General features: G+C 39.3%; 1 protein-coding gene, 1 long non-coding RNA gene and 1 other non-coding gene across 4 annotated transcripts in view; 1 reads left to right on the top strand and 2 right to left on the bottom strand.

The window, feature by feature from the left end:
- LOC118469473 (uncharacterized) overlaps positions 1–14,888 on the bottom strand; it is a 29,632-nt gene that overhangs the window by 5,774 nt on the left and 8,970 nt on the right. The window contains exons 4-6 of one of the 2 annotated variants that reach the window (XR_008603833.1): positions 9,528–9,611; positions 6,171–6,335; positions 5,966–6,072 (exon numbers count right to left, since the gene is read on the bottom strand). This is a non-coding gene — a long non-coding RNA (uncharacterized LOC118469473). The remainder of the gene's footprint in view (positions 1–5,965; positions 6,073–6,170; positions 6,336–9,527; positions 9,612–14,888) is intronic. The other variant, XR_008603832.1, reaches the window with a different exon arrangement.
- On the top strand, positions 1,336–14,444 carry LOC111587400 (LIM domain kinase 1-like). Its single transcript, XM_023297341.3, has 15 exons — positions 1,336–1,622; positions 3,769–3,907; positions 5,266–5,375; positions 5,912–6,082; positions 6,215–6,320; positions 6,446–6,717; positions 6,794–6,983; positions 7,076–7,162; positions 7,513–7,644; positions 7,735–7,794; positions 7,895–7,960; positions 10,314–10,500; positions 11,522–11,577; positions 11,709–11,866; positions 12,821–14,444. Exons 1-15 carry the CDS (start codon positions 1,579–1,581, stop codon positions 13,323–13,325), a joined length of 2,283 nt encoding a protein of 760 aa, XP_023153109.1. The 5' UTR covers positions 1,336–1,578; the 3' UTR covers positions 13,326–14,444.
- Positions 7,280–7,353, bottom strand: trnat-agu (transfer RNA threonine (anticodon AGU)). The gene has a single exon. It is a non-coding gene; the product is annotated as a tRNA-Thr (tRNA).

The raw sequence follows: 14,888 nt of genomic DNA, 5'->3' as shown, positions 1-14,888 counted from the left end.
CATATTATACTGCAGGGGTGCAACCAACTCAACCTATCAGGTCCTAAACTGTAAATATAACATAAGCATTAACAAAATAACCAAAGAAAGAAACTAAACTACAGATTACATGTTACAGAAACAGTGACATAAACACACATACATTCTAATATAAGTTCTCAGAATAGACAACTTTTATCATTTCATCAGTCTGATGATAAAAGTACCTCCTGAACACTAGGCACACACACACACCTGTTTCTGTTTTTCAGTCTACAGTGCAGATTTGCCTACACTGTGCAATAAAAGCATGTGCCCTGATATGGTGCACCACTGCTATTATTAATAGTCTGGGGCTATAATTTATGTGGCTGGACAAATTGTAGAAAGCATGCTGCGAATGAAAAATACAATATACTCTGTTGGAAATTTATTTGGGCTGAACAATTACTCAATTTCAAATCAAAATAGCAATTTGGAAACAAAGCAAAGAGCAAATCACAAAAGCTGCAATTGAATGTCCATGAGGTGTAGCAATTAAATAATTAATAAATTCTGCAATTTGTTCTTGTTTTTATTTGAACAGATTGAAACTTTCAGGGATTGTTTATGTGTGCCCATCAATTAACACACATTATTTGGTATAGGCATGCATGTAGTTCAACTAGCATAAACCACTTCATCTAATAGACACACCTAATACATACTGCAGCATGACCGACGCAGGGTTTCAAGAGTTGTGGTAATGATTTTACCTATTCATGCATTACTTGTGTGATGATTACACTTTTGATAGTGTCTGTACTGCAAATCAAAGTACAATATCTGTCAAAAAAATCACAAATCCATATTTTCCCTATATATCATTCAGCTCTTGAGGCTAACATCCTGCCAGAGGACTATTTTTATTACTCTGGTGTTAGTCACATGGACACTCTGTGGGTCGAAACTTTATACTTAACAGTTTCAGTGGTTTTGTTCATCTCATTCTGAGCTGGTCTTCATACTTCCGTTTTAACTGAATCCTCCCTCTTTGTTGTGTGTGATGAATAGAGTGCTTTAGTGTAGGATCTGGACAGTGCAGTAATTGGGGCATACATAAAGAGATTATGCCTGCGCTGATGAGAACAGGGCTCATTTCAAAACACACAGACTCACCATGCACGTATCTCAATTCACATAAACACCCATCTAGTTTCACGTTGAGCTTAATTTGGTGGACTCTGCAGAGGAGTGTAACTATATCTTGCAGAAGTCCACATACTAGGAGTAACAGGAGGGGGAGGGCGGAGCAGAACATCTATACTGGGATAGGTCTGTTTCTCAGCAGCCAGCAGGGGGAAACTGGCCAGCTGGTGTCAGTGGGTCAGACTTTTTTCTCACACAGCTACTTCGCGCATTACAGAGGGAAGTTGCATGCACAGGAAGCCTTTGAATGCATGGGGAGAGAGAGAGTAGAAAAATAAAAGGCAACGCCTGCTGCCGGTCACAGTAAAGTATATGTATGATCAGCTCATGAGAGCAGACGGCTAACAAACTCCTTTCTTAACTGAGTGGATTGTGTCTGACAGCTGTCTATCAGTCAACTGGCAGAGCAGAATGTCACGGCGGGACCAGAGGTTTCGGAGAGGAATGAAAGGACGGTAAGAGTCTTTAATTAGTGAGATGTGTATGTGCTGTTGAGAGTGAAAGGAAGGACAGAAAGATTAGACAAGTGTGAGTGAAAGCAAGATTAAAAAAAAAAAAACATATAAGCAAACTGTAGCACACTACTGCATGCATACTTCCTCAAACAGAGCTCTGCTTCGACAAACAGACCCACAAGTAACTCAAGCTTCACTAGACTGCCTTTACTTTCACATCAGCTAGGAGGACTCGCGTGAATAGTTCATGAATCTAAAACTATAACAGGCCCTTACTTTCCATCCAAGCTGCCAGTATTGTCAATATTAAAACACAAAGTAACCTACAAATACTTAACATGCATAGCATTGGTGAATAAACACTCAACACAACACCATTAGATCAAAAGCATATTTCCTTTAAACAGTTGTTTTTGAAGGGAACTCCGTCAGAGTGAGACAGACAGAATAAAGAGGAAACCATGGATGGAAAAAACATCATTAGATTTGTAACATTTGACCTGGGTTTAGGTCCTGACATCATAAAACATTTGTTTGATGTACGCAAGATGCAGTTACATCCATAAGCTCCACCTTTAGTGACAAACAAAGAAAAGGTTAATTACTGGCTAAAGATGAGAGATACAACACAGCACCAGCCAGATGAGAGGAACACTTTGAGGTGGAGAACCAGAGAAATGAGAGGAGATGGGTGGCACTAAGAAACAAAGAGAGGATAAATTCTCTGGATGTACGTCTGGGCTGATTCCAGGGTTTTCTTATGACCAGATGTTTAAGCGGAATCACAGATGTGAAGCTGAAAGGTTCCACATCCGTCGCCAGCAGCACAATAACAAAGACAGGAGGTCAAAAATAAACCTGCAGCTGTCTGACAGCTTTATTACTTAATTATTTCCTCAGCAATGAATGAGAAGCAGGTCAAATTGATCTCTAACAGCATGTCCTATTGTGCTGCTACAAAAAGCGATCCTCCTCTCAGGTCGTGTATTTTCAGCCACAAAAACAAGTGAAAAGTTTTAATATTACAAACAGCAGAAACTGCAGAAAAATGGGAAGAACAACTGAGTATAGCTTTCACACTCGAGATTCTGTCTTTGATGACTGATAACACAATCCCTTATCTTCTATTGTCAGCAAAAAAAAAGTTTTAAATAAAATGAAATGTGTGATCACAGTGAAATGCTTTCATTACAGGTTCTCAAGGACAATGAAAGAACATTGAGTCAATCCCTCCCCAACTCCTTTGATCTCAACATAAGGCAACCTTTTCTTTCTCTATTGTAAGAACAGTTTGGCATTTAGCGTACAGCTGGAGTTGAGAGGAAACATGGATCAGTACTCAGCGCAGGAAGTCACCTCCCACTCCGGTTGTAGTGTTGGCGAGATAAGGAAGCAGGGTTTTTGTTGGACATAAGTATTAGTCTTTTTTAGTCAGGGAAGTTTCAGTTTGTAGATTTTAAAGGGCAAAAATTGCCTGTGCTTGTCTGCATTTAAGGAATAAGTGCTTTTTAAGTAACAAGAGTCATAAAGTTTGCACTTTCCTTAGTTCCCTTGTGCAATCCTGAGTGGGTGTGGCCATGGGGAACCAAAAACAAATTGCAGTGTTTTTGTGAAGACATGTGACTGACCAATGACCCTAGATGAGTAGTTCTTTTGTAAGACGCAACACTAATTTGGCTCCTGGCTCAATAGGCTCTCTGTCACCGTGATATCAGCAATTTGGCGTCTACATTCTGCATCATCTCAACACGATCCCTGCAGCAGAGATAACTTTATTTCCTCCAATGCATCTCATTCTCAACTATGTGACTACTACAAGCATCATGGTGTCATTCAAAATGAGAGAAGAAAGGAGCTGGGCATCAGTGAAAGAGTATCCGGTGTATTAAAAATAGGCTAAAGTGAAGACAATTATTTGTGGTCCAGCTGACCTGGAAGTGTGATCCTGTGTGTGACGATCTAACGTGTCGACTTTCCTTGCAAGTCTCAAGTGTTCCATCACTGATTGGGCTCGCGTTACTTTGTTCAAACACACCTCTGAAGTATCCACAGTCTTACAGCATAATCTAAATCAGCATTTCTCTTTTTTCTTCTTCCTATTATCTCATTGTTTCCTCTCTCTTTCCTGCTTTCCTCTTTGCCGTAGGTGTTGTGAATGTGGCTGCATCCTGTCTCACTGGTATTATGAAAGAGAGGGACAGCTCTATTGTAAGAAGCACTACTGGTCCCGCTATGGAGAACACTGCCATGGCTGCAAAGAGACCATCGCAACAGGACTCATTATGGTAACATGATAATATTAAAGCTTTCATGAATCAAAATGTGAAAAAAAAACATCTGTTTAAGCTTCTGCGATAAGGGCAAATATGATTTGGACAACGTGGTTAAACCCATGATAACTCCATTTCATAAAATAACAGATATTTATAAATCTCCTCTGGTGAAAATTAAGTTTTTAAAATTGTAAAGCTTTCAATCTTTTCCAATTCAATGAAATTAGACGAAGGATGTAAAGAACCCCTCCAATGAAAATGAAGTTTTTTGCCTTTTTAGTAGGTCCATATGGTATTTTATATGTTAGGGGACACATCAGGAGTAAAAAAAGCAGCAACATGACCAAGCATTTCTAGTTTTACAGTTTGAGTTACACACAAGCATCTCAGCCATTTTAAGGAATTAAGTGTTTCTTTTAATAGAAAAAGCTAAAATAGATGAGATTTTGGAGGTTACATTAAAACAATCACTGGAGACAGACTTAAAAAAACTAATTTATGTTGCCTTCACAATGCTATTTTGATCATACAATAGTTCTGACACAGAAATAATGTACCTTCACAGCACATTAAACTTGCTCTTGCCATCACCTTAACATTATATATGCAGACTACACACTTCACTGTACCAAAGTTCTTATAGGCAAATCACACCACCCACCACTATTCTCCCATAGATTTCTATACAGGATTCTTTAGGTGGCTAGTCTTTCCCTCATAATGTCTCTGACTGCATGCACTTCTGGACTACGTAAGAGGAAAGACTCATTTCCTGACCCACTTTCCCCTCTAGTTTTTTTCTGCGGTGATACTGGTGACATTTTATTACAATCGCTCACAACACAACAGTTCAATTCAACAGACAGTCCCGAGTCAAAGCCACCTTTCTGTTTTACTGAAACACTTGCTTAAAAACATTCTGAACTCAGCCAGTGACAAATTGATTGATAGTGGGTGTGCTAGATTAAAAATAGCTGCTTTATTGATCACTCAAAGCCACCAGTTGTTCAAACTGACAAATGGCCAGACAAATCAAATGTGTATTATGCAATTTTCAAAGACAGAAGTATGACCATACTCAAATGTCAGAACAAGACCAAATCGCAGCATGCTACACTGACTGATCATACATTCAAAGCCTTCCTGTCTCTGGATTTCCTCCTGCTATGAAAGTAAATGTTTTTTTTTCTTTTGACTCACACCACAGGATATCCTCTAAAAAACATCCTTTATGCAGGAATGAACAGAAAAAGCACTTATATTCCAGAGCTGCTCAAGCTGAACCCCCCACTACGTCATCTTGTTAAAAACAGTATTAATTCTTTGGCCCCTGCATTGTGCTTTACCACACTGCCCCCCTGCTTTAACAGGTAGCTGGAGAGCAAAAGTACCACCCTGAATGCTTCACTTGCATGAGCTGTGAAATGGTCATTGGAGACGGAGACACCTACACACTTCTTGAACGCTCTAAACTCTACTGGTAAGTGAGAAGTTGAATGGAAAAATATAAACAAATCATCTATGTGACTGCATGTAAGAAGCCAACATGAGTGATACGGAAATTATCCAATCTGATATTAAGTATTCTTTGGATCACCTGTAGCATTATTTTTTTTAACCAATTTCCAATAGAATAAATTGATTTAAAATGTGGTATTTTGGCTCTGATACAGCCGCCTCTCTTCGTGTGGAGTCACCACTCTGGTCTCAAGCTATGCCCTGCCTACAGCACCACCAATAGTCTATCAAGACTATAGGAATTTTTTAAAAACATAGTTCAACATATTAGGGAAATACACAAGAGTGTTAGAATAAACATGAGCTGAAAACTTTATTCAAAGTACTGACAAGATTTTAATTTTTACTGCCAATGTATATCAGTTCCAAGTATCCAAATATCTGTTTTCTGTCTTCTAGATAAGTAATTTTTGCTATCAGTCCTGACAATACCATATCAGTCCATGTCTAACATGGATTTTGTATTCTGATGTGTGCTGCTGTTTTCTGTCTCTGCAGTGGCCACTGTTTCTGTCAGGGTGTGTCAACTGTGATGTCAGCTTCTCCACTCACCAAGAGTCCCCACATGGTGGCGCTGGTGTCTCTCCCTCCCCATGCAGTCGGTCGACGAGGCCTAACTGTTGTCACTGACTTCAGCCAAGACAAAAGCCTTCTAGTCACTGTGACAGAGTAAGTGTCAGGATATAAGGCATGAATAAGAGTGAATTTGGCATTTGGCTACTGTTAACCTCTAACCCGTCCTCCTTTCCTGTCTTACCTCACCTTTTCTCCATCCATTCAATCACTGTTCCTCTGCCTCAGGTTAGACTCAGCTGTCCTCAGCGATGACCTGCTGTCTTCTGTTCACGTGGGTGATCGAGTACTGGAGGTCAACGGCATCCCAGTCCGCAATATTTCCCCAGACGAGGTAGGCCTCAAACACCTCGGTGATTCAGAAGTAATCAGAGGGGAAAAAAGAAGTGGTTGGTTAATAAGTCTGACTTAAAGACCACAGCAACATCACAATGATCATTGTAATGTTCCTCGCTCTAGATAAACCATGTGATCCAGGACACCAGCAGACCCCTGCAGTTAACCATCGAACACAACCCGCAGTCTCCTCCTGATCTCCTTCACTCAGACACCACCCCAGATAACATCACAGACCCAAACTCCTGTGTCCGCGAAAAAATTTCTTCTACTCAGAAACTCCCCAGCCTGGAGGAAGAGCCAAGTCCACAGGAGCAGACAGATGAACAAATCAAAATGAGCCTCTCCCCACCACAGAACCAAGGAGCCATGGGAATGCGATCCAGACACATTCTGTGAGTGGTGAATGACAGTTTACTTGAATTGTTCCCTAGTTTTGTCTGTCTAAGCCTGCTTTTCTTTCTTTCTCAGGCGCAGCTGTAGTATAGATAAGTGTCCCCTGTCTCCTGGAGCACTGTCGCTTTTATCTCAAAGGAGAGACATGGTTCGCTCAGAGTCACTTCGTGTAGATCCTGGAGACCGAACCCACCGCATCTTCAGACCTTCAGACCTCATCCATGGAGAAGTGCTTGGCAAGGGCTGCTTTGGACAGGCTGTCAAGGTACTCCAGATGCTTTTTCACACTTTGTCACAACCGACATTTCGTTCTAGGATTGATTTTAATCAGCACTGTGATCAACTGCTCCCTTCAAGGTAACACATCAGGAGACAGGAGAGGTGATGGTGATGAAAGAGCTGATAAGGTCTGATGAAGAGACGCAAAGGACTTTCTTAAAAGAGGTAAATGATTAGAGCAGAAAAGGCCATGTGTTTGAACATATAAGTAGCTGGGAGTTAACCTGAATTTTAACTTCATAGCACTTAGAGTTTATTAAGCCCCAGAGGGAAATTCTGTGAAGGCACCGCTGGGATTCAAACCCAGGATCTCCTGTTTACTAGACAGGTGCTTTTACTAACTAAGCCACGGCGCCACATAAGCACAAGCTTATTTATCAACCCTGGTTGGTAGTCGATGTCTTTAGAAGTCTACTATAGAGATACACAAGATATAATACATGATAATTGAAAATGACATATTCTAAATCTAAATTACATGTTTGTTAATCCAGCTTTCTTCTTAATTTGTACAGGTGAAGGTGATGCGCTGCCTTGACCATCCCAATGTTCTCAAGTTCATTGGACTGTTTTATAAAGACAAACGGATACATTTTGTCTCCGAGTACATCCAGGGAGGAACTCTCCGAGAGACCATCATGAAAATGGTGAGTTCATATAAATGTTTCTATTTCTCAATGAATACCATCAGAGTACACAAACACAGCGTGTTAGTCACAATGTTGTTGTTGTTGTAGGACAAGGATTTTCCCTGGAATATAAGAGTTGGTTATGCCAAAGACATTGCAGCTGGAATGGTGAGTCTCTTCGGGCAACACCCCGAAAATAAAAGATAGCCAAAAATATCATATAATGTCATAAAAATCTTTGTTTAATGTTTATATCTCTCCTTCAAAGGCATATCTACACTCCATGAATGTTATCCATCGAGACCTAAACTCACACAACTGTTTGGTCAGAGAGGTAAACAAGTCCTTCCATCAAATGCATAGAATGCATTAAAAACGTCAATTTTCCACTTTACATGTCTCCATTTCAAAAATGGTATGTAGTAGATACTGTATTGTGATACCATATACACGTGAAATTACTGTGAGCAAACAAGACTAAAGATGAGACATCCACCAATGATCCAATTCCAAGTTAGTAAAGTAACCAGATTTGTACCAAGTCCATCAAATATTTTATCTATTATTTTTAAATCTGCAGTGCAGAACATGTGTCCCCCTTGTGGCAGTGAGAGTAATTACGCAAATACTGCCAACAATTGCTTATGACAAATGTCCTGTTGATAACTTTTTTAGATTGTAATTCTTCCTCTGAACACATTAGAAGTCGTATTTTTCCACCATGGGCACTGGAAAACCACTAGCTGCTGTCGCTTACTCTTTCACAAATTAGTGCTGGTTCACGTAAGATGCATCACTATCAGTGCAACAGCTCAGCAACATGACCACAGAAAATAGATTTAAAACTCTGGTATACAGTAAAGTATAATGAGACACACCTTGCACTGACAGGCTTAATCACTCATTTGGTGAGGGCTTGAATATGACAAACTATATGTAAAACTCCCACATACTAGGGGGCGGACCAAGAGAAGCGAGAGGCAGCAGGCGCAGGTGACAGGTGTTCGCTCCCTGATGATACCTACCCCTGAATGCTTTCCCTCTGTTTGCAGCCTGATTGACAATCACAGGGATGTAGTGACATGTAGGGCAGTTTGGAACTGGCTGCCTTTCCATACATGCAAGTGGGAACGCAATGTCTGATTTTTATGGGTTAATTTTCATTCAATTTTTATTTATTATTACTTTTGTCAGATTCAAATTATTTCTGTGACCACTGTGGGTTTTTCTTTCATTAACTAAGGGGTACCAACAATTTTGTCCACGTGTGTACAAGTAGGGCGTGCCATCTCGTGTTCAAACTTTATTTGTATAGCACTTTTCATACAACAAAATTGCACCACAAAGTGCTTTACAACATTTAAAACATTGAATTAAAAACCTTTCCCTCCCACCCTGGGTATGTACATATATACACGCAACTGCACATACACACACATACACACACATGCGCGCACACACAGTAGTAGTTTATCAACTACTAAAGTCGCTTTACATATTGTACTAAATCTGACCAGTTGAAGACAGGGGGTGTGTAAGGAAATTAAGGAAAATCAGAGGTAATGTTGCACAATGTTAAGAGCAGTTTAGTTCAAACCAGTGCAGCTGAATGGGTTTCAGTTAACTTTAAAGTGAAATAACGTTTTTGAGAGATACAGGTTGAGAAGCCCATGCCAATAATGACGGACAGCCTCGGCAGTAATTAACACTGGTGCTCAGAGGCCAAGTTAGCTAGCTAGCTAAATTAGCCCGCTAGCTAAATTAGCCTGTTAGCTAGTTAACGAGTCCGGACCGACTGAAGTCCAAAAGTGCTCAAACACGACAAAACATAACTCTTCACATGTCGCCAACTTAATGTACAACAAAACAACGCCACTGGTTGAAAGTATTTATCTTCTTACTGTATGTAACTCCAAAAGTGAAGTCAGCCGCAACTTCCCCGCAGACCCGGATGCTCCTGTCGACGACACAACTCGATCTGCCGCCTGCAGAGCGGAAACACAGCGCTTATATAAAGAGCGGCGGAGCAACGGCAGCGTTGATTGGTCCAGACACAGGCATTTAAAAAAATAAAACACATGCCATAAACACAGTTCATAACTCCATAATCATTGAATAAATAACAACTAACCCAAAACACAAAAAGTTGGAAAAATCAATGCAACACTGATTAGTTGTTGGTATGAATGAGTAATTACATAAATATACAAATGGTACTGGCCTATTACCTTTGACGATCAACTATATGTAACATTTCCGCACTGAAGCTTTAATTACCAAAGACCACAGCATAAACATGTACCTAAACTACTGTGTAAACAACCTGGAAAAATGAGCTACAGTTATATGAACGAATATTTAAGAAATAAAAAAATACGTTGTATTAAAGTGCAACTATAGTTTTTAAGTATTTCAAGTATTATCACAGTATTTCAAGAGATCCAGATTTTTCTTCCACCTATTGCCAGTCTCACTTGCTCCAATGTTATATGTTTTTAATTAAAAAAAAAAAACTATAACAACACATTTGTGGATTTAACTCATCTAACTACATTGTTTTAACCTAAAGTGACCTTTTCCTTGTTGCACATAACTGTTTCAAACAACAGCAAACAACTAATACAAAACCTCACTGTGAAACTACACTAAATGTCTAAACCTTTCTTTCTTTTTCTCTTCCTGCTTAGAACCAGTCTGTGGTCGTAGCAGATTTTGGACTAGCGAGGCTGGTGATGGAGGAGAGGAACCAGAGCAGAACATCTTCACTGGAGCGGTCTGCGAAGGGAACGCTGTCAGAGCTCCGCAGGCTTGATCGGAGAAAGCGGTACACCGTGGTAGGAAACCCCTACTGGATGGCTCCTGAGATGATCCATGGTGAGTGTGGAAGATGTCATGCTATCAGTTACAGCGGGAGGTTGTCCATTTCTGAATCACGGATCCAGACATCACCTACACTCAATCCAACAAGTGTCACCTTCGGTAACCTTCGGTAGTCCTAACTGCATTGTCTAAATCTCATTTTGAAGGACACAGTGAGAAAAATCAATGTAAACCCAATTACTTTTTTATATCAATTATATAAGCAAATACACTGGCATATTACTACTGATTATGAGTGAAGGAGTTTGGGAGGAAAGTGAGACTTGACAGCCATAGGGTCTGACACAGATGAAAACTAGGTGAAGTTTCTCTACAGTACTGAGAAACCTCAGCTTACCTCTTCACACTATAAGAGATGAACTACGCGAAACAATGCAAACAAGGGAGAAACTGTGTCGCAGAGCTGTTTTATAGATAGATAGACAGACAGACAGACAGATAGATAGACAGATAGACAGACAGATCTTCTCATTCAGTGGTTTTTATTTAACTATTTTCTACATTATAGATTAATACTAAAGACATCAGAACTATAAAAGAATACATACAGAATTATGCTGCAAACAAAAAAGTGTGAATCTTCAGTACTAATCTACAATGTAGAAAATACAAATAAATAAAAAGCATTGAATTGAGCCATCGGGGTGTCCCTGTCATATTTTTTTTATTTGAGAAGCAGATCTAATAAGAATATGCTATACTTTTGCATTGCTGGCATTTTGCACTTTTACAGTTACATTTATTCCACAAGCCACTTTATGCTGCTGTCGTTTATAGTGTTGTAATACTGTGTTTATTCACTTTTCATTCTCATTCTTGTATATATTGTACATATTATTTTTATTATAATTATTATTATTAGCGTACATATGGTTAGTGCTGCTGTGAAAGATGCTGTAACAATGGAAACTTCCCCTGTCGTGGGGAGCAATAAAGGATTATCTTATCTTAACACTGGGCTTCGACATCTCCAAATTTGCTTCACTATTTCCTGTTGTTCCTCTGCACCTCTCAGGGAAGAGCTATGATGAACGGGTGGACATCTTTTCCTTTGGCATCATGATATGCGAGGTAAGAAGTATTACGCACTTGATTTCTAAAAATTCAAACACTGATGTGGTGCCTGAATAATCTGAGGAATTCATCATTAATCTAACAACAGTTTTAAAACTGAGTATGTATCTGTCTTTGTCTTTCTTAAGATAATAGGCAGAGTGAGTGCTGACCCTGACTACCTTCCCCGCACAAATGACTTTGGGCTAAATGTAGCTGGTTTCCTGCAGCAGTACCACCCTCCACAGTGCCCCTCTGCCTTTCTGCCGCTGGCTGTCCTCTGCTGTGACATGGACACAGATAAACGGTAATTGCACAAATCCACCACAACTGTAGATTTACATGCTATGTATTGCCAAATATGAGCTCTATGTAAATATTGCTCACTTAGACAGACTCCGAGTAGCTCTGTTTTGTCTGCAGCCACTACTAATTAAACTCTAACTAATTGCCCGTCATTAACCCGGGTGTCGTCCTGCAGGTCAAAATCGACCCGTTTTAAAGTTTGAAAATATGGGAAAAAATATAAATTTTCACAGTGAAACTTATGATGTCCACATTTTCAACATTTTTGGGAAATCTTTGAACATTTTTTGGTGGAAAAAAAGAAATGTTAAAAATGTTTCTTAAGAACATTCACAAAAAAATCAACCAAAATCCAGCGAATTTCACTGGATTTTGGTTGATTTTTTTGTGAATGTTCTTAAGGAAAATATTAGAAGTTTTACTGATATACATGTAATCACTTTAGATATTTTTAGGCTTTTTTTGGAAGATTTTTAATCATTTTTTAAAAATATTCACAAGAATTTTCTTGCCAAATTTGGGGGATTTTTTAAAATAAAACTTTTAAGGGAAACTTTTAAGGAATTATTGGAGTTTTCTTCCTGAAGGTTTTGCAAATTTTCAGAAATTTGACAAATTTTTTTGCTGAATTTTTGGATTTTTTTCAGACAAGGAAACTATATTTTTTGGTGCCTGTAAATGAAGACAACAGGAGGGTTAAATGTCAATCACTCTTTCATCAACTCCACCTGATGATTCCGAAGTGCTGTCGTGGCATGATGTTGTTTTTCTACCCCTATAGACAGAAAGTAATCATGTCATTTCTTTATTCACCACGCTGTAAGAACACTGAGTACTGTACCGTGCAAACATTACACAACCTAAACTGATATGGTCTACCTAAGTAGTAATAGTATATGCAGCAGAGTATGTAAAGCTCCACAACTTCTCATCACTTCAATCCTTTTCCTTTCAGTCCTACTTTTTCAAAGATGGAGGAGTGGCTGGACAACCTGCTGATGAACCTGGACATCGGTCTGCCTCTGCTCTCTGAGTTAGAGCATCTCTGTAGAGCCTTCTGGCAAAACAACAACCACCAAATTCATGCTCACAAACAGGACAAAACCCTTATTTCTCAAGAACAAATCCAGCCTTCACAGCCACAAAGACAAAGCCCTAATCCTAAGCAACGGTCAGACAATGAAAATAACCACAGAGAGCCTAACCTTGTTACTCAAAGCCAAGACCAAAATAGTATGCCAGAAAGCCATTCAAATGGGGAGCAGCACACAAGTGACGATCATTGCAAAAACAGCTCTGAAACCTATGAACACAGTAACCCCACAGGACAACTAACAGCCCAGCATGAGCCGTCACAATCACTGCAGGCCAGGAAATGGATGCTTGCTCAGTCAAACAGGCCCAGAAGGATATGCAGCGCACTGTGGGACAGATCTACAGAGGACAGCTCTTTTCTCTGACTGCTTAGGCTGATGACAAAGACAGAACATATCTACAAAGTCCAGGGATTAAAGATGTTATGAAGACTTGTGTGCCTTTTGAAGTGAAACAACTGGGAGACAACTGAAAGAGTCATAAATTTGTATATGGAGGACTGAGGCAGGGAAAACCTGTGGAGGCACGAAACCAATCAGTAAAGACTGATATGGGATATTTTGCATGAGAAGCAGTAAAAATGTGTATGTAGCTTGAAAACAATTACCTAGCAAATTACATTGGCCTCATATTTCTCTGTGAACCAGTGTTTGTGCAGTTGTAGCTAGAGCCCAACTGATACTGGATTTAGTTGATGAACATACTGGCATTTGGGAGTTTTTGTTTTTGTTCAATTTAATTGAATAGCAGCTATGCAGCCCCAAATGCAACAAACTGCAATGCACTGTGTATTCTGACACCTTTCTATCAGAACCAGCATTAACTCCTTCAGCAATTTGAGCAACGGTAGCTCATCTGTTGGATCGGACTACATGGGCCAGGTTTCACTCCCCATGTGCATCAATGACCCTGTCGCCGGTTCACCATTGTTCCTTCCTTAGACCACTTTTGATAAATACTGACCACTGCAGACCAGGAACACCCCACAAGAGCTGCAGGATTAGAGATGCTCTGACAATTTGGCCCTTGTCAAACTGACTCAAATCCTTACATTTGCCCATTTTTCCTGCTTCTAACACATCAACTTTGAGGACAAAATGTTCACTTGCTGCCTAATTTATCCAACTCATTCACCGGTGTCATGATGAAGAGATAATCAGTGTTATTCACTCCACCTGTCTGTGGTCATGGAATTTCTATGCTACAATTTATTTTTACTAATTGGCCAACAATAGGGTATTATTATGTTTGTCTAAAGCTAAACCTTGCTGGCTAGTTCATCACTTGGGCTCTAGCTTCAACTTTGTCCAGAAGCTGTGAAACACATGTCACTTTATACTTTAAACTATATTGCATTATTTATCAGAATGCCTTAAGTATTTTCTCTTGACAAATGTCAAGCCACATGCAATACACGGTTCTGTGAACATGAAAAAAACTACTGATGCTACTAAACTGTCGATAATAAAGAGAAATGCAAATGACGACTACGAGATTATCCCAGGAGGCCTGTTTTTTTTGTTTTTTTTAAACAAAGTCTCTGATTTGTGAGTAATTTATTCAGTTTGTGAAAATGCAAAAAAGGACATTTCAATGTTTTTTTCTCTTCTGGTCCAAGATCTAAAACATTTTTAGAACAAAGGTTTTAAAAAATCATAAACTACATTATAAAGTATCTTTAGCCTTTCTGCCATAATGTAGTCCAGATTTGATTCATCTAAGTTTAGCTGTTTTAGATTTGTCCCTTGTCTGATGTGGTCCAGATGCAGCAAAAAACTGAAACATTTTTTGCAGAATGAAGCATTTACAAATCAGAAATTGTGGTTCAAAGAATCCTCAGTCTCTCTGTGATAGTCTCATCTATATACACATAGAGGTTTTTAAACTAGGTTTAGCAGTTTCTATGCCAAAAAAACTATTCCCCCTTT

This window comes from Amphiprion ocellaris, chromosome 14 (genome assembly GCF_022539595.1).
Source record: "Amphiprion ocellaris isolate individual 3 ecotype Okinawa chromosome 14, ASM2253959v1, whole genome shotgun sequence".
In the NCBI taxonomy this organism is placed as follows: Eukaryota; Metazoa; Chordata; class Actinopteri; family Pomacentridae; genus Amphiprion; species Amphiprion ocellaris.
Note: the sequence above shows the minus strand (reverse complement) of the source record. Positions and strands in the feature narration are given on the sequence as shown.